Source organism: Vipera berus (assembly GCF_964194415.1).
Source record: "Vipera berus genome assembly, chromosome: 1".
Taxonomy (NCBI): Eukaryota; Metazoa; Chordata; class Lepidosauria; order Squamata; family Viperidae; genus Vipera; species Vipera berus.
Window position 1 is genome coordinate 343,130,950 of NC_138202.1, and position 25,529 is coordinate 343,156,478.

At 39.6% G+C, this 25,529-nt stretch overlaps 1 protein-coding gene across 7 annotated transcripts in view; it reads left to right on the plus strand.

The window, feature by feature from the left end:
* Positions 1-5,974: 5,974 nt before the first annotated feature.
* The window catches only part of DTX2 (deltex E3 ubiquitin ligase 2), a 35,548-nt gene continuing 15,993 nt past the window's right edge, over positions 5,975-25,529 (plus strand). For 5 of the 7 annotated variants that reach the window (XR_014025972.1, XR_014025973.1, XM_081324151.1 and 2 more), the window contains exons 1-4: positions 6,034-6,095; positions 13,096-13,478; positions 16,197-16,815; positions 24,737-24,795. Coding sequence is in view for 5 of the 7 variants with exons in the window: in XM_081324151.1 (XP_081180277.1) it covers positions 13,199-13,478; positions 16,197-16,815; positions 24,737-24,795 (958 nt within the window). In the remaining 2 variants the exon portion in view is untranslated. Of the gene's footprint in view, positions 6,096-11,522; positions 11,732-13,095; positions 13,479-16,196; positions 16,816-24,736; positions 24,796-25,529 lie in introns of all 7 variants that reach the window. The other 2 variants (XM_081324152.1, XM_081324155.1) reach the window with 2 other exon arrangements.

Here is a 25,529-nt window from a genome sequence, read left to right on the forward strand (position 1 = left end):
CCAGATTTCTCACCATTTTCCTTACTTTTCTATAGTTAGCCAGCTTGTTAAGACTTAAATGGTTTTAAATGTATGGAAATTCAGCACATACCCCTTTAAAATTTTTGGAAACTGAGAACCTGGTTCCAAGAATTCCAATAAAGATCACCAAACTGTACCAGATATTCAACTAACAATTGGAAAGTGAGAATTGCCTTGTTGAGATCAAATGCAGTATATAGGACAAATTTTCCATCATGGCATACCTTGTTAAGCATCTCCCCAAATTATTTCACAACTGAACAATATTTTCTTATGATGAAATGTCACTAGTATATTTTCAATACTTATTTGCAATTATTATATTTAAAATACTTTTAGAAAAATAAAATATAGTCTAAGAATATGGGAAATTAATACCGATGCTAAATATTGCATATCACCTCTATTCCTTTGAATGTCCAACTCTAGCAATATCTTGTATTTAGGACAAGCAGAGTGGCTACTTTTTCTTATCTTATATAAGGCAGTATTTCCACAAATGTTGTAAATATCAAAAGAAAAAGGAATTGTAAAGATCACCTACCTGTTTGCTATTCTGCTTTCCACTGTCGAAACAAAATCAGGGTTATATCCCAAAATCTATGAAGATGAAGGGAAAGGAAAAAAGCAACTCATAAAAATATATTCTTTAAAAATTGAATGGCAATCTCTATGCCAAGAAGAACAACCCCTTTTTCTTTGTCCTTTTTCTTTCCTTGCAAATTCTGAAGAAGCATGGAGGAAAAAGTCTCATCTATTAATTGCCTGGTTCCAGTCCGTCATTGCAATAACCTTGTGTTACATGTATATATACATATATATATTTGGAGCTGGTAAAGCAGGTAATTAAGGCTTAAAATTAAATTGTATGGCAATCATTCTCTTTATGTAGGAAGACATCTTCATTTAGTTTTTTTTAAAAAAAACCAACCCATAACCATAAGCAAAGAGGCAGTGATTGGGAAATATTTCAGCGGAGACATCTCTGAAGGTACATAATTCTCTGATGAATGGGTCAAATTTCCAGAGAGGACAAAAGAAATGCAAGAGGTGTTTCCTCTAAGCTATTGATAGAAAGTGAATACCAGATTAGAAATTCTTTGGACAAAAGTATGTTGCTGATGGTGCTGCTGTTGTTTTGCACTGAGACATCATTTTTAAACAGGAAGAAAATCTAAATTGGGAGGAAGTTATTAATGATCATTGGGCTACATCCATCTTGGCTGGAATTTCTTGCATATCCATCTCATGCCAGTAAAAAAAAAAGAGAAGAGAGATCTCTTATTTTCATTTGGGGGTTTATGTTTCACTTAGCCTGCTTGCCTCTATGATGGATAAAATAGAAAGAGACTATGACACTACGGTGGGAAGGTAACAGCGTTCCGTGCGCCTTTGGCGTCTAGTCATGCCGGCCACATGACCACGGAGACGTCCTCGGACAAGCGCTGGCTCTTCGGCTTTGAAACGGAGATGAACACCGGCCCCTAGAGTTGGAAACGACTAGCACACATGTGCGGGGGAACCTTTACCTTTACCTTTATGACACTTGGAGCTAACAAGAATTAAAAAAAATGTAATCTATTTTTTACTGTGTAATTGTTGATTAAATAACATAATATATTCCAGCCTTGACTTACAACTACAATTGGGACCAGAATTTCTGTTGCTAAGAATTTCTTTGGTTATTAAGTGACTTGCACCCAATTTTACAACCATTTTTGCTACAGTTGTTAAGTGAATCATATAGTTGTTAAGCAAATCTGGCTTCCCTCATTGTCTTTGCTTGTCGGAAGCTGACTGGGAAAGCAACAAATCACATGGGAGATTATAAGTTACCAGCACTTTAAATTGTACCTGAAAACCAATTGTGAACCAGTGCAGGTGTAATGTGCTCATGTCATCCTGTGGAAATTAACATGCAGTTTGCTGTACTTTGTACCAACTGCACTAAAATCAGCTGGGTGGCTATGCTTAAAACCCTTTAAAACAATGGTCGGCAATCCATGGCCTGTGGGCTACATCTGGTCTGCCATATGAAATCATCCAGTCCATAATCTCAAAAAGAAATATATTCATCCAGTCTGCTACCTCCTCGGTGGTTATTCTGGCTCTGGATTCACCAACCACCTCAGCCTGGGCACAACATGTCCTCTGCCTAGCACTAAGCCATGAAATGGAGGAGGACAAAATGGCAGCAGTAGCATGGCCTCTACTTCCTATGCAGAAGAAGGTTGCTAACCCAACCTCCGCTTTAGAGGATCTTGCACTCAGTGCAGTTTTGGGATACACAGCCTTTACAGTGTTGGCACCTCAACTGAAGGCAGGAGAAACCTACCTACTGGGGACAAAAAAATCTAGGAAAAAAACCCTCTAATATCTCCCTATAAAAGAGTCAATTGGGCAGTAGTCAATACCTCCCTTCTAAACATGCTTCATTCATACAGTAGAGCTATTATTAAAGGGTCAGAAATGTTCTAGAAGCCATGTTCTCCATGCTTTCCTTGTTATTGTAAAACAATCATCTCTAGCAGTGGCTGCCACAATGTGATCAGTGAACTGGATTAGCGTAGAACTAGGCCAGGGGTAGGCAACCTTGGCTCTTTTATGACTCGTGGACTTCAACTCCCAGAATTCCTGAGCCAGCTGGCTCAGGAATTCTGGGAGTTGAAGTCCACGAGTCATAAAAGAGCCAAGGTTGCCTACCCCTGAACTAGGCTATTCTAGCCATTCAACTTCATGGTCTGTCCCAGTTTTACAGCAGGATGAAAAAAAGTTAAGAATAGAAACATCCTAAATAAAAGTGCTATTTCTCAAGAAATGTTTCCCATGGCTCCCATGGCCAAGTGGCTTTTCTTAACCTGAATGGATGCCAGGGGGGAGATGATAAATTCCTGCTTAAATTTTACTTTCCCCCCCCCCCCTGCTCCTGAAATCCTGAACATTTCCTCTGGTCTTGGAATAGTTGCTAGTTACATGACATTGCAGAAAACCAAAATACATTTCTAGTTTGTGAATAAAGTCAGCCTTCCCCCTCCCCTGGCCCTTGTGATTTTTTTTCCCCTGTCAAGTGTAGTTTACGTTTAGTTTGTGATGCTCCTGTAAGCCATATTAACAAATGAAAAAGAACATGTGAAGACGTTTCAGGAAGAAGAGAAACTGCCTTGCATCAAAGGAAATCATTGCTCCATCAAGTGGGTACTGCCTGCTCTGACTGCCTACTACCAGTGGGGTCCACAGAAAGAGAAAAGCAAAGGCAAATGGTGAAAGCTATTTTCCTCTGGTATGTACTTTATGATGCTGCATGCATGGATAAAGGGGGTGGAACTTGTCTTGCAATGGCACAATGTGACTTTTAATTTTTTTGATAAAAATGGTGGATTCTGCAAATGTCTGTGGTTACTGTTATCCAGGTATCAGGTGATTATCTCTTTTTCCTGTCCTAATCTGAAAACTGAACCTGGCTCTTGCAGTGTTCTGCACATCAAGTGTATTACTGAACTTTATACCCAATCTGTTTATTCCAATGCTGACTACAACAGAGAATATAAAACACAATTAATGTAATTATAGGAAGGACTGTGAGAGCTGCTGGCCAGCACATGCATGCACACAGCTTGACTCATGTTCTCCTGCTTGAGAAGGGCGCTGGACTAGAAGACCTCCAAGGTCCCTTCCAGCTTCTATTCTGTTCTGTTTTATGTGAGTGGCGGGCTGGCACACGTGCAGCTCAACTCACACAAGTAGTGGGTCGGGGGGCGCACAAGCAGTGACTCAGCACACACACATGACAGCCCACCACTTCCATGTGTGAGGTACACAAGAAATATACATGTTGTAATTGTCCATTTCTGCCAAAGGAATAGGCATATAGAGGCACTTAGCTAAGGTATGTTTAGGAAAGGAGATATAATACGCTGGAGTATAAAGTATAAAGTATACTTTTAGAATAGTGCACACTATTGTAGAATAGCATATAGCTTATGAATAGCATATTGAATAACATATTATTCAATTTACATAAGGCTTATTCTTTATAAAAATAAACTGTCTAGAGTTAATATTTTAAAGTATAACTATGAACCAAAGTGCAGCCATGTTTAACCGAAGCATGAACTTTGTTATACACATAGCTTCTAGATACAAAGCAGGCATTCTTATAGAAAAACAAGGGAAGACATAAATCCTTTATAATTGCAATTATTCAGTATGGGTGACAATTCACCTTGAAGATAAGGCTATACCCCGAGTTAGCAGGATGTTACAAATCATGTCACAGAAAAGGGAGTGAAGATAAAGACAGGAACAAAAGGGGCATCTGATCTAATAATTGGAGGGTCTGGTAATTGTAATGGTTGCTAGGCGTCAGAAAGCATGTGACTGGGTGGGCCTATCAACTGGGCTCACTTTGGAAGGATGTGGAATGATGCACGGACAGGGTATAAAAACCCTACGCAAAAATTGATTCAAGTGTGGACTCTGGGATTTGCCATTACCAAGAGTTCCACCGCTTTTGCGAAAGCTTCAATAAAACTTGTTTTGTTTTCCAACACCCTTGGAGTTGAATTTTTATTCCTCACACATGGGCCAGTTCCCCACCCCCTGGGCCGCCAAGACATAAAGTTTGGAGACTACTGGTCTACCACAGCATTCTCAGACCAAAAATAATTCATATAAAAAAAGAAATATTTACTTCTAGGGGAGAAATGTAACCCTTCCAGACTTTCAAAGAATTGTAAAATAATTCTTTTGTTTCATAGATATTTTTTTTACCATTATTTGTTGAAGAAGCCATTTTTCCTCCTTTATAGGTAGTTCTCAGCTTGTAACTACACGTTTAGTGAACATTAGAAGTTACAACAACATTGAAAAAAGTTATGATGAAGACTTTATTGTTGAAGGATTTTCACTTATGACCACTGCAGCCACCCCATGGCTATGTGATCAAAATTCATACTTAGTACATGGAATGTGTTTATGACAGTTGCAGTGTCCTGGAGACATGTGATTCCCTTTTGCCACCTTCTGACTGGTAAGCCAATAGGGAAGCCAGATTTACTTAACCATGTAACTAACTTAACAACTATGGCAAGAAAAAGTTCTAAAATGGAGCAAAATTCACTTTAACTGTCCTGCTTGGCAATGGAAAATTTGGGTTCAATTGTGGTCATAAGTTGAGGACTACCCATACTGTAAAGTTGGAAATAGGACACATTGCATTATTTCAGTACAAATCTCCATGCTTTATGTGATTAAAAATTAACTGTTACTTAAAAAGCTTAAAGTATTGAAAATAAAAAAGAGGGATGTAAACATTTCTATCAATATGGACATTTGGGATATCAGCATTACAAGTATAACCTTTAATGTTCCATCCCCATTCAAGTTTGAACCACAAGCAATCTGGACACAGCGCTTAATTTATGAGAACTTTGGTGCTTGGAAACAGGCTTGGTTCATTTGGAAAGCTAAGCACAGTCATGCTTAGCACCTGGGTGGGAAGCCACTAAAACAGGGGTCTTCAAACTTGGCCCTTTTATGACTTGTGGACTTCAACTCCCAGAATTCCTCAGCCAGCTTTGCTGGCTGAGGAATTCTGGGAGTTGAAGTCCACAAGTCATAAAAGGGCCAAGTTTGAAGACCCCTGCACTAAAATGATCGCAACGCTACAGGCTGGTCTTGGAGGAAATAAAAATCACCTCAAACTTCTTCCATAACTTCCAAGAAAACTCCTGTATAACGCTGCGTCCATGAAATCACTAGGAGGCGACTTGGTATAAACTCCTTGTTAAGAGAGGGGAAAAAAAGGCAAAGACGCGACGCGAAACCCGTCTTCCACGCCACTGCCCAGAATGCACCGCGGCAAGAAGGCTGCCCCCCCCAGAATAGGAGGATCGTAGGCTTTCAAGACTACATTTCCCGTGAAGCTCCGCGCCACCGCCCAAGCATGGGCGTCGAGCAGGAAGCTGAGGACAAGGCTGACGCGTGCGCATTTCCGTCACCCGAGGAGGCGATGCGGGACTCGCTAGAGAACTGCGGCTTTTACCTTCTGGAGTGTTTGCAGGTAGCCGCTTCAGGTAAGGCCTTGGCCGGGGGTGTTGATGGCAGCTTTCTGTCCAAGGAAGTGAGGGTAGAATAGGTGTCCGAATTCTCTGCCGAAGAAGGACCTTGGAGAAGGCTTTTCAACCTCCCTTTCAGTGGAGGTGCAAGGAAGGTGGCTGTCTGGTCTCGTATGTTGCCTTACTGAAAAATAGCTGAAAAATAGCTTTTATCCGTGGGCTGTTAGGCTTTTGAATGGGACATAATCTTATGCAGAATTGACTTGGGAGGCCGGTGTGTGGTGTAGTTGGTTCACATAGTGTGGTGGGATGGAGGGTTTGTTGGCACTGTGTGTTGGGGGGAGAGAGCACAGGGGGAGGCTCAGCTAATCTCAATGTACACATGTTGTACTTTGACAATAAAGGTTTTATTATTACTTCCAAGAAACTCGGAGGAGGGGGGAGGGATCCCTGACTCTTTGGCCCCTTTCTCTCTCTCTCTCATATTTTGACAGTTAGCCTGTAGTTGTTTAAACTCAGCGTTTCTCAACCTTGACAGCTTGGAGACGAGTGGACTTCAGTTCCCCAAATTCCCCAGCCAGCATGATTAGACCGAAAGAGAACGAATGCCATGTTGGGGTGTTTGTCACGATGGAGGGGTAACATTTAAGTCAACGTTTAACACACCTCAGCATGTGATTAAATGTGTATACCTTTGTACACCACGGCCTTTCTCGACAAAGCATAAGAGAGTAGCTTATTGCCTTCCTTTTTTCTTTCTTTTTGTCCCTCTCTGGGAAAATCCAGGCTGAGCATAATAGGAGTAACCAGGAAGCTTAGTTTAAGAACCAAAAAACTTAACTCTACGTTTCCCTGTAGTGGAAATGTATAGCTGGATCAGGTTTCCTGGTTGGCGTCAAATGGCAATAACTTTCACACTGTTATCTCTGGCCCAAAAAGGGATGGCATGATGATGATTATATTGTTATCCTACCCATCTATCTACAGTTAACATGCATATAAAGAACAGTCCTTTATTATGTCCTTTAGCTTAATTACTTATTTTCTTGGTTTCGCTCTTGAATTTTCCTTTGTAAATCAAAGTAATAAACAATTAGTTTTATCTTTATGCACCTATTTTAAATTTGCCCCTTTTTCATATTTGTCCTGTGTGTGTGAGAGAGAGAGAAAGGGACAAGGCAGCAGACATAGCTAATATTCCTGCCTTCTATTTTCCCCACAATTCTATGAAGTGGGCTGGGCAGGTGGTTTTGCTGTTTCTTAAGCCAAAAGGAACTACAGTAAATTTGGTAATTTTTGAAATCAGATCTGTTGTAGGGTAAAGTGTTTCCCTCCCAGGAAGGAAGCTGAATTTGTGTAAGAAGGGATATCTTTTCTGTTTATTTAAAGAGGGAGATGATTAAACTTTTGGTGATAATAACAAGCACGTGGTACCTTGTCAAGCTAACCTAAATTATATTCTTTGATCATTTTCTATAAATTATTACAAGACTATTTGATTTTATTTAAACTTGCAAACCACGTGTACCCTTTCTGGTAATTAAAAGAAGTATGCGTGTCAGCTTTCCATATATATTTATGAGATAACCTTCATTCCTAGAGGTACTATATTTTCTGAGTGTTTGCTGCTGAAGATTATGACTTTGCCCTAAAATGGCTTTTCCTGATAGTTACAGGCCACTGGACAGTCTTTCCTCTGAACCATTAGGGTGGTTAAAATCTGATAGTAATTGTTTTACCATCAGCATTTTAACACAGGTAATGCCGGTGCTAAAAATACTAAGATGGGGGATTCTCTTCATTCTCCTGTTTATGTTCATATAAAAAAGTAAACATTTATAATGTTGTGTATGAGATGGGAAAGAAGAGATGGATACCATACCAACATTTTCCCAGTTCTTCTCCAAGGCATGTCCTTTGTACTGTATTGTATTCTCCACTCACATGAAAGATGCGATTGGGGGGGCAATATGCATGTTTCTCTTGAAGATTTCAGGACTCATTTCCCCCAAACATGCATCATAAAAATGGTAATTGGATAGAACCTGTTGCTAAGGTTATTCAAGAACAATGAATAATCAAATATTCCCTGACCTTTTACAATGTTAGGTATCCCTCTGGAAACTCCTGAATGATTATCATTTTAATGAACTGATTTGGGTACTTAGATTGAATCATTTGATGAACTCTAGTGAACCATTACACTGAGTCATACAGTGTGCTAAGAAATGGTTTGTGTAATAATGGTTCTTAAACCAAAAGCAACTATCGTATACTACTATGATATGTGCTTAACCAAAATTACTCAGACCCATATTATGGCTTATGAGAAACTTGGATGAATGTTTTTTATAGATTTCAAAATGGCATATAGTCACCCCCTCAGCTATTGATTTATATCCAAACCTTCATAGTTTATAAAGTTGTTGCAGCATTAATCTATAGGCACAGTAATACTGAATTACCTTGGAGCAAGTATGGCAAAAAGTCTCCTCATGTGGTTTGTAATAACCCTGCATTGCCTCTAAGCAACCAAGTGAACAAACTGTAAAATGCAGTACTTTCTTTCTGCTTTGTATTGATCTGTTTGTAAGTTAGTTATGATTTGTTTGTTTATGCGCACTATGAATAGTCCAAAATAGGCTAAGAAGACACAACACACTGATACCAAAAGCAATTAATAGAACAGCTTGCTTCCTAGGATTGTGGGTTATAGTGCTCCATCACTGGAAGTTTTCAAGAATAAACTAGATAACCATTTTTTTTGTAAACGTTTTATTATTTTTTTACAACAACAACCTTAGTGCCTAGTTTTGTACAGCGTTTTGTCTTGGTTCGTGATTTTTTTTACAATCAGTAGTTAATTAACAGTCAATAATAATTAATTTTTATATTTCCATAATTAGTATATCAATTGATAATATATTTCCTTGATCCTCTCTTCTCCCAATAGTATTCTCCTTCAGCATTAAACAAATATAATTTTTGATATTTAATATTATCCATATATAGATTAAATAAAAACATTTTCTTCTATATTTATACCAACAATAATACCGTCCATATATAGCATTTTTTCTTATCAACTTATGTTCGTAAAAGTCCTTATTAATTCACCATATAATAATAATAATAATAAGTTGGAAGGGACCTTGGAAGTCATCTAGTCCAACCCCCTGCTAAGGCAGGAAACCCTATACCATTTCAGACAAATGGCTGTCCAGTCTCTTCTTAAAAACTTCCAATGTTGGAGCATTCACCACTTCTGGAGGCAGGTTGTTCCACTGGTTAATTGTTCTAACTGTCAGGAAGTTTCTCCTTAGTTCTAGGTTGCTTCTCTCCTTGACTAGTTTCCATCCATTACTTCTTGTCCTGCTTTCAGGTGCTTTGGAGAATAGCTTGGCTCCCTCTATATCTTATGAAACTCAATTTCTCCATAATATTCAAACAATTCTTATCAATCATAATTTTCTCAATAATTAACATCTAACTATCCAAATTTTCCACTTAAATATATCACCCCAGTATTTTCATATTTCATGTTATAGAAATACTATACTACTGATCTGTCACAGCATCTACCTATAACATCTTTTCTAATCAATTTATATTTCACTTCTCTTTGTAAAAATTAATTAAATCTATATATCCTTTCTTCAAAATTCTTATTAAGACTAATTTCCCCACAATATTTCAGTCATTTGACTGGGGTGATATAAGGCTTCTGCCTTGAATAGGGGATTGGACTAGAACAGGCATGTCAATCTGCCAGCCCGCGGGCCAGATGCATCACGATGAAACCGCACCCAGCCCATTGCTGGCAATGGGGGAAAAGTCATGGTACGACATCACGTTACGTCATGAGTTTGACATGCCTGGACTAGAAGATCCCGAAGGACCCTTCCAGCCCTATGATTTTACAATATGTTTTATTTTGTATTGACTTAGTGTATTATGTGAGTCCAGCCATGCACATTATGTATTTTTATCAATATTTTTACAATTGCTTTTTGAATGGTACTATAGAAGAAAGCAAACAAACTGTTAAGTATTTGAACATACTTTAAGGAATACAGATTGTTTGCTCAGTTTTTTTGTTAGATATCACTGAATGCAGTTCCCATTCTGGGTGTAATGGGCCAGGGAAGATTTTTATGTAAACAGCTGAGCTATAATTCAAATTTCTGGATGCTATAAAATTTGGGATTTTAAGGATTATTAAGAAAATGCAAAGTAAACTCTTTCAGCCCATAGGGGAGAACGATGCATATAACTAGGTATGATATGTTGTGGTATACATCATGAATATTTAGTTCTTTAGAATTTTAAAAAGTGCTCCTGGATTTTCTCAGATTAAATTAAAAGCAATCGGTGCTGGTTGCATTGGCATCTTTCAGAGGTTGCCCTGTATTACATTGCTATTGCATCACTAAAGACTGCCATGAATAAGAATTACACGTACAGTAGTTTTCAATTTACGACCATTCATTTAGCAACCATTCAAAGTTATGAAGGTGCTGAACAAAATGACAACTAGTCCATTACAGCATCCCCTTGGTCATGTGACCATGATTCAGATGCTTGGCAACCATTGCATATTTATGACAGTTGCAGCACCCCACAGTCCTGTGGTTGTCATTTGTGACCTTCCCAGCTGGCTTTTAACAAGTAAAGTCAGTGGGGAAGCAGGCAGAGAGGGTTGCAGATCACAGTTATATAATGTCTTGCTTAACAACCACAGTGATTTGCTGAACAATCATGGCAAGAGTTGTAAAATTGGGGGTGGTCACATGATGTCTCATTTAATGACCACACCACTTCACACTTTTTTCTGGTCCCTATTGTGGTTGTAAGTCAAGGGCCTATTTACATCAGTGTAGTACGAAAGGGGAGTGGGGAACCTGGACGTCTACATGTGTTGCTGAAATGCAACTTTAATCATCCTCACCTCAACCAGAATGGTTAATAGTAAAGGTTGCTGGAAGTTGTATTTCAAGAACATCTAGAAAAGAGGTCTTCAAACCTGGCCCTGGCTGAGGAATTCTGGGAGTTGAAGTCCAAAAGTCATAAAATGGCCAAGTTTGAAGACCCCTGAACTAGAAGGTCATTTTTTCCCATCATTCTTTACACCTTATATAAGCTGCTTGAGGCAGGGCTTGTCTTGCTCTAAAAGATGTCACAGATACTGCATTGCTAAATAAAGTTACAGTAGTATTTAGTACAATTATTTATACCGGTAAATAACATTGTTGCCTGCTGAAATCTTCAAAGTATTGTACAGTTGAGAACAATAACGTCTTTTCCCTCCCCCCAAATCAACGCGGCATACCTGCAGGTAGTCCTCAACTTATGACCGTAATTGAACCCAGAATTACAGTTGTAAATTGTGCCAGTTGTTAAATGGGTCACCATGTGACCACAGCTAATTTTATGACTTTTTTGCAGTAGTTGTTAAATGAACCCATTGTCTGCAATGGGTGTCTCCCCCCCCCCAGAAATAAGACGTAAACCTTGGTTTCTGGAGAAAAAGAAAACCATAAATCATGATCATGTGACCCTGGGATGCTGCAGATGTCTGCAAATGCCAGCCAGTAGCTGAACACCCAAAATATAATGGCATGACCATGGGAGGGCGGCTGTCAGAACTTTGAGTCGTAAGTAGCCTGGGGGAGGTCCATCATAACTTTGAACAGTTGGTAAATGACCTTGGCGTAAGTTGAGGACTATCGTAACTCTTCTGATTTGCTGCCAGTTAGTCAAATTCTTTTTTGTCCAGATAGTTGGACTCTTTGGTATAGAGCCTGGTTCATACAACATTCTAGAACAGTGGCTGGATCCCTCCAGCAGGATATGCCAAAAGCAACTCAAACCTGTTTCTGTTTGGTCTAACACAGTGTTTTTCAACCACTGTTCCGTGGCACACTAGTGTGCCGCGAGATGTTGCCTGGTGTGCCGTGGGAAAAATTGAAAAATTTGAAAGATTATTTAAAAAATGTCAAATTTTCGCCCACTAGGCGGGCGCCGGACTGTGTCCTGGGTATGGGGGGGGTGGGGTTTTGACTCCGCCCTCGGCCAGCAGGGGCGCCTATTGGCGCTCCTCAGGGGGACACCCTCCACTTTTCTGATGTCCGGGCTGTGATTGGTCCAGACTCCAGCCTGGACCTATCACAGTAGGACATCATCTTCCGACTTCCTTCCCGCCCGAGCACAGTGTGCGCAGCAGCGGAGAGAAGAAGACGTCGCGACTCGAGTCACCAGGAGGACCGGAGCAGGAGGAGACGGACATTTTATAATTTTTCATATTTCTCTTTACTTACTATTTCATAATAAAGTAATTATAAAATACTTTCTTTGTGTTTATTTGATTCCTATTCAAGAGAATTACTTTATATATAGTCAATATAGGCACAGAGTTAAATTTTTTAACATTTTCTAATGGTGGAGTGCCTCGTGATTTTTTTCATGAAAAAAGTGTGCCTTTGCCCAAAAAAGGTTGAAAAACACTGGTCTAACATGTTGTGCAAATCCAGGCATTGGATCAAGCCATAGGACAAATCTTCTAGTACTAGGAGTAGTTAGTTATTTTAATAACATTGGCAGCAAAGATATCTCTCTGCAGTTCTCTCTCATTGCTACTTAGTTACCTTTCTCCCCAGCAGTGATTTGTCTGCTTAATGTTCCAGTAATACAATAATGGGCTTAAATTACAGGAACAGAGTTTATGTTTGAATGATAGGAAAAGTTTCTAGCTGTAAGTGCAGTTCAAACAGCAGAAATAATATCAGATTTCTAGAAAAGTAGAAGTATATTCAAGCAGACGTTGTAGAGAAAGCTCTAGGACCTAGATGGATTGTTTGTATTAACATAACTGTAGTTCAGAAAGTAAAGTGCTAGAGATAGAATTTGTCTCGGAAGAGGTGATATTACATGTGACTTTTTGCACTGTAGGTCAGTTGCTAACATCTGAGAAATAATGCTTGATACCTCATGATTAATGTCCTTTCCTTTTCCACCACAGGTCTGTCAAGGTATTGTTGCTGAAGATGACAGATTGGATTCTGATTTAACACCACTTCCAGGTTCCTGTCGACTTTTTTTAAGTGGGGAAAATCCATTTAAAAATGGCAACTTTGCCAAGTACATCTGCTGGGCCTCCACCGTCACTCTCAGATCCAGGAGTGGCTGTGTGGGAGTGGCAGGATGAGTTTGGCAGGTGGAGGCCATACCGAAGCAGCGTGTGCAGCTACATTGAGCAATCTTTCCAGGTTCTCATGGTGAAAGGCCGGCGGTCACTGGGAACTTGGCCTGTCAATGGCAGCATATCCTTGGGACAGGCTGATTCAACTCTGACTCCCTATATAATTGACATAGCAAGTCTCACCCAGTTCCGGCAAGATACTGGTAAGAAGCAGCTGCATTATCTGCTAAAAGATATAGTTTAATAGTGGACATATCCATCATGGTGTAGAAAATTGTTTCTCAATGGTGACAGAGGAATTCTGGGAGTCCATACAGTTAAAGTTGCCTGGTTGAGAATCACTGCTGCAGAGCATTCTCTTCTAAGCACAGTCTGAAGTGCTGAGAAAGAGCTGTAAACCTGGATTAAATCTCATTTACTAGGTTGCCAATATTTTCTTGGTCTCAGGTTTTATTATTGAATATAGGAGAATAATATCTCCCACAAAAAAATTCTAACTTTATGATAGGGGCAGACTTTGTGTTTGTTCGTTTACACACAGACTAAGCCATAATATGGTTTGTTTGCTTTTGACTTAGGTTAATGTACGCACTGAGGAAATTATGGCTTGTTAAATCTTGGCTGATGTGTGATATGTGAACCTATTCTTGTTCTCAGGTAGCTGTCTTCTGAGGATAAATAGCTGATGGCCAACAGGATATCCTCAGGATATCAAACACTGATATCAATGTAAACCAATCATAAAAGATTCTGCATTTCTTTTTAAAATGTGGGCATTCTACGGTATTTTTGCAGACTCCTTCCCTTCCTCCTCCCACAAAATAAAATGAGTTCTGTGGTGTTTTATTTTATGCAGCCCATTAATCTCTACAGCACGTCAGATGGATTTTATAAAAATAAAACAACCATCTGCAAATCATCTGAAGTACGCCCTGTGAAAAAGACAACTCTGGCATTCTGGTATCTTCATAGGAAGTGAGAGAAAAATGACAGGAAACCACCTTTCCTGAGATAGAAGGAAGCAGCAGTTTATCTAGAAATGGAGCTTCTATTGGAGTCTCAGTTGAAAGCAATGAAGATCACGGCTAAATGAGGGAAGTGGGGGATGGTGGTGGCGTCTCTCGGTGTCCCCCTGTCTGTTCATTGCATCAGATGATGTCATTCCCATCCCCCACAGAATAGTTTATACAAGTAGTCCTCGACTTACTTCGGTTGAAGTTACAATAGCACTGAAAAAATGACTTATGACCATTTTTTGCTCTTATGACTGTTGCAGCATCCCAGTTATCATGTGATCAAAATTCTTGGTAACTGACATGAATTTATGACGGTTGCGGTGTTCTGGGGACATGTGATCAACTTTTGCAACCTTCTAACAAGCAAAGTCAGTGGGGAAACCAGATTCACTTAACAACCCTGTTACTAACTTAACAACTGCAGTGATTCATTTTAACAGTTGTGGCAAGAACAGTCGTAAAATGGGGCAAAACTCACTTAACAATTGTTTAGCAATGGAAATTTGGGGCTCAGTTGTGATTGTAAGTTGAGGACTACCTGTATAAAAAAAGTGGCTGAATAATGTAATTATTTGTGACCGGTTTTGGTACATTTTTTGGTGCATTTCAATCAGTCTTGACTTCTGGCAATTGCCTGGGCTGGTCTTTGCATTTGTCTTGGCAAGATTTCAGATGTGTCTTGCCACTGCTTGCTTTCTAGGGCTAGGAGAGATTGACTGGTCCAAGCTGGCTTCTTGCTTATGTTGGGACTAGAACTCACAGACTCCCAGTATCTATATTGATGCTTTAACTACATCACCAAACTAGCTTAATTTATGACAGTAAAGGTAAAGGTAAAGGTTCCCCCGCACATGCGTGCTAGTCGTTTCCAACTCTAGGGGCCGGTGCTCATCTCCGTTTCAAAGCCGAAGAGTCAGCGCTTGTCCAAGGACGTCTCCGTGGTCATGTGGCCGGCATGACTAGACGCCAAAGGCGCACGGAACGCTGTTACCTTCCCACCGGAGTGGTCCCTATTTTTCTACTTGCATTTTTACGTGCTTTCGAACTGCTAGGTTGGCAGAAGCTGGGACGAGTAACAGGCGCTCACTCTGTCACGCGGCACTCGGGATTCAACCCGCCAAACAGCCGACCTTCAGATCGACAAGCTCAGCGTCCTAACCCACTGAGCCACCGCGTCCCTTATTTATGACAGTATTTAATGCTTAAAAATGAATATGCACAGCACAGTTAAGACAGTTCCTGCCCTTAGTCTCCAGCTATAAATAACATGATACAAAGGAAAAAGGAAGGAGGGAAAAGTAAAGTGAGCATTGTTATATTATATTGTATGTTTTTAAATAATATACTGCTCAAAAAAATAAAGGGAACACAAGATGAGACAGCCTACTATTAAATACAATATACATTGTGTTGTTTAAGTGTTCCCTTTTATTTTTTTGAGTAGTATACATAGATAAGCAGTTAGCTTTTTATACAAAACAAGGTAAAACCCCTTGCTTTTCTTATTGCCTTATCAATTCAAATACAATGGAAGTTGGCCAATTTCAAACTGGTCTTTAACGTTTGAACCTGACTCACAAAGAAGGGATCATACTTAGTTGTGTTGCCATGAATGCAAATGCTCCTTGGTAGAACTTTTGATATTTCTTCTGAAAAAAATAATCAGATAGCAAGCGATTTGAAAGATTTTTCTATGTCTGATCTGCTGGAGGGACTGCTGCAAAAATGAATGATCAAATAATGTATCCCGGCGTTCTCATTTTATTCTCCTAATCTAATGTGAATGAGAAGTATCATAACAGTTAATACTCAGTTTTCTGGGCTATGCAAAATCCTTCTCTTACTGCTTTTAGTTTTAACATCTAATTTTACTTCCTGGTTTGTTGTGGTTTTTTTCCCCTCTAGGGACCATGCGAGCGGTGCGCAGACATGTCTTCCAGCTTGATTCGGCACCTGGACAGGGAGTAACTTGGGAGTGGCAGAACGATGAAGGAAGCTGGTTTCCATATGAGATGAACGTTTGTGTATATTTGGAGCAAGCTTTCTCGCTCAATAGCCCTCAGGTGGATCTTGGGCCCTTTGGTTACAATTATGGAATTGATTTTGTATCACTGAGCCAGACAAATAAAACCACTGGGTACCAGCGAAGAATCCGTCGGTGTGTGGACTCTCCATACCCAGTAGCCACAGCCACGGGGCCTGTTCACATTGGGCCCACATGTTCATGCCAACAGTGCTTGTTGAATAGTGGAACTGGCCCCATAACTTCACGGTTTCGGCACTCAATGGTGAATCTTCCTGGACATTCAGCAGGAACGACTCCCAAATTCCTTACTGGTATACAGGGGGCCAATAGAAACTCAGGACTCGGTGCTTCTCTGGTGGGCTTTGTGCCTTACAATAAACCAGCCCTCTCTGGAGCAAGATCAATGCCAAGACTGAACGTGCAGAGTGCAGGGTCAGCATCACAATCTGCAGTCGTTGGTGGGTCCAGTTCAGCTCACACAGCATCCAAAGGAACCAGGTATGCTTTCCTAAGGGATTTCCATTTTTGCTGGATGTTGCGGGCCCATCCGTGAATACGATTGTTTATAGACTTACTTGCAGTGTTTTTATCTTGCTTCTCAGATAGTTATTGACTCCCAGAAAGGGTCATGTCAATAATAAAATTGAAGAGTCATTGTGCCCTCAGGAATCGGATCCCTTATGCTTAACTGTGGCTGTTTCATCATTGTTGGACAGTGTCCTTTCTTTAAATAGCACTTGATTGCTCTTGAGTCTTTGGCTAGTAGAAAAAGCCAGTGGTCCAAAACTGCTGGATTTTTTGCTGATGGATTGGAAAAATTGCTTTGCCTCTTTTTCCAATATCATTCCAGAAAATGCAATTTCAAAAAAAAGGGCAGAATGTCAGAATCCATTTATATTTCATTTCTAACTCCCTATCTGCGCAAATCTAAATCTCACCCCTTTACTGGATTCTGCCATTTCCAAGGAGGGAAAGAGAAGGCAGGGTTGTTAAGAGCCATCTCTATCCCTTAGATGCAAGGTTTGTTTATTCAGCCTACCTGGAGGCCATCACAAAAGACCAGGGAAGAAACCCTTTGAACTAAGAAGAACAAAGAAAGAGGGAGAAGGGGGAATTCTGGTTTGTATCTCTGACTGGAATGTGAAGGGGAGGAAGTAATAATGTTGCAAATGTACTGGGGCTCTCCATTCCCAGGAGGAGTGTGACACCTGAAACTTGACTGATCCAGTACTGACCAAATGGACTGAGGGGAGGGGTTTTACTTGGGGACACTTTAAAAGTATCGACCTGAGAGACAGTTTCCAGATCCTGTCTATATTATCCACTGTCAACCATGTTTTAGTAAAAGTTCATGTTTGGACAATCTCGTATCCAAGAGTTCTTCTTTCCTAAGATGTGGATTGGGGTGGGTTCTGACACAGTGGCTCTACATCCTGATGGGAGACGCAAAATTGCAAATTTCTTTTGCTTTCCAGGCCCAGGAAACTGCCACTGAAGTGAGTGAGTGTCCCAATGTTTTGGATTCATTATTTTGTGAGATCTATAATGTTTACAAGTGCATTATAGAGGGTTGGAGGTTTTTAGAATGATGTGGAGATGAGAGAAAGTATTCTCTTCATTACAGGCTAAATGTTATGGTCATTGTTGGCGCAGTAGTGATTGTTGATGCTGTGAGTGTAAATTAATACTGGACTTGACCAAAATAAAATAATATTTACCTGACCGAAGGTGTAATTAATTTATGGAATTTGTTGCCCAGTCTTTGGTATTATTAATGATAAACTCAGGTGATATTTTGAAATGGAATAAATAAATTCATGTCACTTAATTGCCATGTGAGGCCCTGCTTTATATATTCTAAAGACTTAAATTACTTACTTAATTTTGAATTTCTGAGCAATATCTGGCCATCCAGATTTAGAGATAGTGTTGAAACAGGTAACCATTTGGTGGCATTCAAAAAGCTCAATCATATCTTTTTTCTTCAGCAATTTTTGTTTGGGTGGGAAGGAAATTGAGATTGACTAGTGAATACTGTATAGTGGAGAATTAATTCTAAATCCTTCCATTCTCCACCATTCAGTCAGAACCGAAGGAGCTTCTCGGATGAGAAGCAAAATATCTTCAAGGAAAAAAAATCAAAGAAAGTCCAGTTGCCTTTTGAAAAAGCACCTTTGATACAGATATGAATATTTTGTACTCCAGAGATTTAACTTGTAGTTATGCGTTGGATCTGAGAGCTGGTCATCCGCTGTGCATTTGGATTCAGAATTTACTAACTTTTTAGGTTTTTTTTATAGGTGACCTTCACTTGCCAGGTTCTAAACAGAGACCTGTTTTTGAAAGCAATGCTGACATTTCAGAACAAGGTATAAGCTTAAGCCGAGGAAAGGGCTATTTCAACACCAGGAGACAGCGTTAGACAGCTTCTGTTTCTATCTCCACAGAACAGCATCCCATCGGAAGCATGTAATTACTTCTGTCTCTGGGCAAATCTAACGTACACAATTAGTAGAAATCTGAGAAGGAAAGCAGGGCTTTGCTACTTTGCTTGTCTGGGCTTTGCTACTTTGCTTGTCTACCTTTCCTTTTATTTATTTTTTTCAAATCAGAACATTTCTCATGTCTTTTCAGCTGGCCAGAACAGCTCCCTTTTGTGTAACCTGACAGTAGGAGGGATATATGAGTGGAAAGTGAAATAAATGAGGCTGATTCAGAGTAAGTCATAGTGCTTATTCTAGAAGATATGACTTTGTGTAGCTTATGGCAAGGTTGTTAAACGAAGACTTTTAAGAAGAGGAAACAAACACTCTGTATTTGTGTTTCTCAAACACAAAGTAATTCTCCAAAGAAGAGCGGGTACCCATGCACACTAGATGAAGTGCTGGCGCTCACGTTTTTCCATAACAAGGGATGTGTAAAAGCTACCATATTGGTCAAGCCTTTCCAAAATGATAAAAATGGATTGCAACTATAATTCAGAGCCATCATATAGAAATTGGTACTGTGCATGATGGATTTCCTGCCTGATTTCTTTTAGAATTCAAATTTAGCCAGTTGGTGTATATATAGGTACATATAGGTATGATTCAAAAAGTGATTAGGGTTGTCAGCCTACTTTTGTACCTATACAGTACTAAGAATTGTATGCAGCAGTGGAAGTGTTATAAATACCTTCTTAATGTCTGTCTCTAATAATAGTACTTACCAAACTTTGAACATTTGCTCCTAGTTGCACTTGTGTGAGTAAGGACCATAAAACCTTTGTGGAGCTATGAAAAGTATGCTTGCTGGACTACTCTTACAGAATGTACTTTATATTGAAAGGAGATACAGGTAGTCTTCAACTTAGGTCCATAATGAAGCCCACATTTTCTGTTGCTAAGTGAGACAGTTGTTAAGTGAGATCTGTGTCACTTTACAACCTTTCTTGCCACAGTTGCTAAGGAAATCATTGCAGTTGTTAAGTTAGCAAAGGGGTTGTTAAGTGAATTCCCCGTTGATTTTGCTTGTCAGAAGGTTGCAAAAGGTGATCACGGGACCCGGGGACATGCGACCATCACAAATAAGAGTTGCCAAGTGTCTGAATTTTGACCATGGGGATGCTGCAATAGTTGTAAGTGTGAAAAAAAACAGTCATGTCACTTTTTTCTGGGCTGTTATAACTTTGAACGGCATGTTCAAACAAAATGTTGTAAGTCGAGGACTATCTGTAGTGTTTAAATAGTAACAGTACTTTACTGTTTATCAGGCCATATTAGAATACCAAATGTAAAATACAAAACAATAAGATCTTATTTTACAAAATATACTAAAAGAAAATGCAAATAATAATTCTGTGTCACCCCTACAATTTAACCTAATCAGATGCACGTATACAGTTCTCAACTGCACTATTTTGTTTAAGGAAAGGGCTTTATTGTTTGTAATTTTAAGGCATATGAAATATGTTGTTTTAATATAATGATTCCAGGAGATTGCTAGTCTAATGTGCTGTTCAATATGTTGATCTCTCTCTTTCTTATACAATTGACATTCAAATACGTTATGCACTATGTCCTCTGTCTCTGGGGCTCCACAAATGCAAGTACATTCATTTTTAATTTTTTTTTTAATTTTAATTCCATTTATATCCCGCCCTTCTCCGAAGACTCAGGGCGGCTTACAAGCTTAGCAATAGCCTTCATTCTATGTATATGCCTGCTTATTAGGGCTTTCGGGGGCCCCCAAGTGACATTATTACAAAGTCAGCTTAATTGCCCCCAACAATCTGGGTCCTCATTTTACCTACCTCGGAAGGATGGAAGGCTGAGTCAACCTTGAGCCTGGTGGGATGCGAACCTGCACTAATTGCAGGCAGCTGGTGTTACTTAAGCCCACTGCTCCACCAAGGCTCATCTTAAGCGACTTGGTTAAACCTCCCAACTGCTCAAATCTCATTCAAGTAAAGACTCCCCTAAGAGGCTTGGAGATTTTTATGTTTAAATAATTGGCAACATAGAAGATGCCTTTATAGCGGCTCATTCATCTCAATGTGTTGGCCTTACTGGGAGTAACTATATCTCTATGAACTTCTATGTCCACAATTCTTTGGACAGAAAACTTTTTCATTTGGATAGGAAACAGGGAGATCACAGCTATTGATAAAATTTATCAACCCAAAAAGTCTCTAGTTGAGATTTTATCTGTTCTATCAGACTCAATTTTGTGAATCTGTCAGTTTCCATAGCATTGATTTTGCACCAATAAGGCTCTGATTTTAGAGAAAGAACAAATTATAGAACTTCCCAATTCAGCTCTAACTGCAGTATCTAAGGTGCTGTTATCCATACCCAAGAGACTTCTCAAACGTTGGTTTGTTCTAATAATGATTTGTGTTTTAAGACCCGAACTTCAGCTCCACATAAGAGCATAAGGGTAACCTTGATTAGGTATATCTTAATAATTGAAGCTAAGGAATCTGGATAGCAGTGATTTATCAATTTTAACAGTGAATTTGCATGTGCTCTTGCTCTGAGCAAGCTGCTTTGATGATGATGGAGCCAAAATCCAGTCTCAGAAAAGGCTACTGATAAATAGGGAAAGGTGTTAACTTGCTCTATTGCAGGCATGACAAACTGACGGCCTGCTGAAACCATGCCCTCCCCATTGCTGGCAATGGGAAAAAAGTCCCAATACATCACGCGGCATCACGTGACGTCGCGAGTTTGACATGCCTGCTCTATTAGCTCACCATCTATTAAACATCTATGGCTGTGATGTCATTTTTTTAAAAAAAACATGATTTTTTACTTTGATTTATTAATAATCTGAGAATTATTGTGATAGTAGGAGCCAAATCATAACTCATGTAGTCCAACAAATAAATATGATAGTAAAATCATATTGTCAGCATTTAGCAAGATGTTGCAATGTGTGTTGAAAGCCTTAGACTTGTACACTTTAGCATCTTTCATCAGTCCTGGTAAGCCTTTATTAAATGCACCCTCTTTTTACACTTTTGTATTGATCCTACTTGTCATGGCTCCATTAACTGCAAGGCCCCCTCTCAAGCAAGTAGTTGTGTAAAGGGCTTTGATCCGTGCGAGCAGTCTGGATTCCATAGTCACTTTCCTCCATAATATTTCTATGTTTAGTGTCTCTAATGCTGCATTAAGGTATATACAGGTAGTCCTCGACTTACAGCAATTCATTTAGTGACCATTCAGAGTTACAAGGCATTGAAAAAACTTATTTATGACCGCTTTTCACAGTTACAACCTTTGCAGCATTGCCAGGATCATGTTATCAAAATTCAGATGCTTGGCAGCGGTTCATATTTATGACTGTTGCTGTGTCCCAAGGTCATGTTCCAAGGAAAGTCAATGAGGAAGTCAGATTCACTTAACAACTGGGTTATTAACTTATCAACTGCAGTGATTCACTTAACAACTGTGGCAAGAAAATTTGTGAAATGGAGCAAAACTCACTTAACAAATATTTCACTTAACAACTACAATTGAGTGCCAAATTTCTGTTGTTAAGTCCTCAAGCCCAGCAATTAGAAAATGAGAAGCATAGTCTGTGTTTATTACCGCTATCAATAACCGTGTATTCACTTTTGACAAGTGCTTTGTCTTGAGCCATCTAATTACAAAATATGTCAGTAAGGGGAGAGGCTGTTTGCTGCCTAAACTCAGACTATGATTCTCATTTTCTAATTGCTAGGCTTGAGGACAAATAGGATCAGATTGAGGGCAGGTAACAAAAAGATGCCCCAATACCTAGCTCCTGTGGGTGGAGTTGATTTGCAATAATGAATGGCAAGTTGTAAGACAGTAAATCATCATTCCTTTAGGGGAAGATTCAGTTGCAACAATGGCTGACTGCAGCATAGATTTAACTGAGGGGTTGTCCAACCTTGGCAACTTTAAGACTTCTGGACTTCAGCTCTCAGAATTTCCCAGCCAACCATGCAGTCTTAAAGTTGCCAGGTTTAAAGTTGCCTGATTTAATTGTTTCAAGCTTGCTTAAAAACCAATTGTTCCTCTAGGCCAGGGTTAGGCAACCTTGGCTCTTTTATGACTCGTGGACTTCAACTCCCAGAATTCCTGAGCCAGCTGGCTCAAGAATTCTGGGAGTTGAAGTCCACAAGTCATAAAAGAGCCAAGGTTGCCTACCCCTGCTCTAGGCCCTAGGGAGAGTGGCAAACCACTGAGTTAAATCTTCATCTTCCAAAAAGTCATCTGAAAACCTGTATCTTTCCTTTAATTAAAACTAAGGTATTTCTTTCCTGTGTTCATTCTGTTTTGACCTTGAAGGAGTTCTCCAGTTTACAGATAGTGGATGGTTGTGATTAGGAGTTTCAGCGATTGTGTCATCCTCCCCTCATTTGCTTGGCTCTTCTCCCAGAATTTGGCAAGGACTGGACGCAGCTCTTGTAAAAAGCAGATGTTGCTGGAATGTATAGAAAAACCTCCTTAAAAAGTTCTTAAGATTGAAATGTGTTGAGGGGGAAATAAACTGCCTGGAAGGTTAGCGCTATTCTTTTAGATCTATGCTTGCTAAGAAAACCAGGGGGTTTCTGTAAGCTGTTTGTGTGGTTTACCAGCTTTGAGTCAGTATTGACTCCTGGCAACTCCCTGGACAAGTCCCTGCAGAGTTAAATCTCTTGCTGTTTTGCGCTTTTTAAAAAAATCAGATTCTGTTCCTCAGGTAGGTAGAGGTGATCGTCTGAAAATCTCAGTTGAAAAATAGGTTCAGGTTCAGGCAGACACTGAAATGGTTAAAAAAACAAAAGCCAATTGACTTGTCCATCCAAATAATGGGTGGAGACAGACAAAACCGAATACTGATTAGCCAATCAAGAGAGAGGGTTTCCCCTCCCAAGGGGGCTTATATAGGAAGGAGGGCAGCCGCCATTTTCCCCCCTGTGCTTTTGGTTTCTCTTTCTTTTTCTCTCTCTCTCTCGGCCCTTTCTCCCCCAAGTTTCCGAGAAGATGGCTGAAGGCCGGTAAGAATTAACAGCAGCAACAGCAATGAATGAATGAGTGAATGAATTTGGATAGAAAGTCGGGGTCAGTATAATAGCTGAGATTTTATGGACTGGAAACTCTTCTGATTGTGCGTGTTGGTGAGAGAGAATCCTGGGTCCAGGGTGGAGAAGGATCTGCCTTGTCAAAAAGCCTTGGTTCTTTTCTTTCTCCCTTTTTCCTTTCCTTTCTCCAGATGCCTGGCCTTGCTTTTCATACTAAATGTTTAAAAGCCTTATCAGAGGTTCTCATTTTGCCCAAAGGGATCTAGCCTCTTCAGCATAGTCAGACTATGGAAGGGTCAGAGGGAAATGGGTGGCAGAGACGTTTTCTCAGGAGTAAAGTAACTGGTGGGGGCTACTGGGTCCTTTCCTCCAGGAGGAGGATTTGGAGAGCAATCAGTGGGGCCTAATCCTCCATATCCTGTTTGTGAACCACTCCATTACCAACCCCATGAAACCTCCAGTTTCTCATCCAGGATAATTTAGAAGTTGTGGGTGCTCCATCACCCCAGGCTTTTAAGAAGAGAGTGGACTACCATTGCAGGGGGTTGGATTAGAAGACCTCCAAGGCCCCTTCCAACTATTATTATTATTATTATTATTATTATTATTATTATTATTATTATTATTATTACTACTACTATTATTACTATTACTATTACTATTACTATTTTCTTCTTCTCTGGGATGGTAGGGTCTTCTGTTTGGGTGGAAGTTTGGCCTGAGGACCTCCAGGATCCCTTCCAACTCTGTTGTTCTGTTAAATCTGTTATTCTGTTATCTAAATTTTGTCTGTTTCAGAATTCAGCCAATTTGGAGACAAAATATGTGTTGCCCCAGTAAAGAACTTGATTTTTTTTACCACTGTGCATAAAATTCTCATTTTATTTGATTTTGTCTCCTCAGTGTACCAAAGTTACCAGTGACCATACCCAGACCCAGCAAAGTGAATGAAGCTCTGGCAGGTAATGGCCACCATCTTTTTTCCCCATTCCACACAATCCTACCTACCATGTTTTACTTTGGGAAACTAGTAGCCCCAGTTCAAAGTCTGACTTTTTTATAATTTACCAGTTGGTCCACCACACCTTCTGGAATAAGGATGCTGACTATAATTTTTAAGTAATGATAAATCTGGGGTGAAGTTTTCAAAATGTCTTCGTCTTAGGTGAATCTGTTTCTTAAGGGTCTCTGCATTTCCAGCAGCTGCATTTGCTAAACAACCCCATCCTCTGACCTTTGGATTTGCCAGGAATTAGACCATCTTGCATATTTTTTAATCTGCTTTTACTAGTCCTCATCTAGTCAGTGGCCTTTTTCTTTATCTCTTCTGGGAGATATCTACGAGCTGATATTGCAGAGTTCTGCTCTACTACTGAATTATGGTCTCTAGTCAATGACTATTTTGTTGACCTACCCTTTTGGATTTTTTAGTTTGATTCATTTTTACTTGTTAACCTGTTTTTAATTCTGCTTTTAATGTATGCTTTTATTTATGTATTTATATTATTTTACTATAATGTTGTCAACTGCCCAGAATTTCTTTGGTGATATGGGCAGTGTAGAAATTTAATAAATAACTTGTTCTTGCAAATATATAAATCACACATCCAGTTGCTTATTCTAAAACAACAAATCAGTCTTTCGCACCACAGTTTGTTTTAGAAAGGATCTTTACCAGTCCTTTATCTTGAAAATC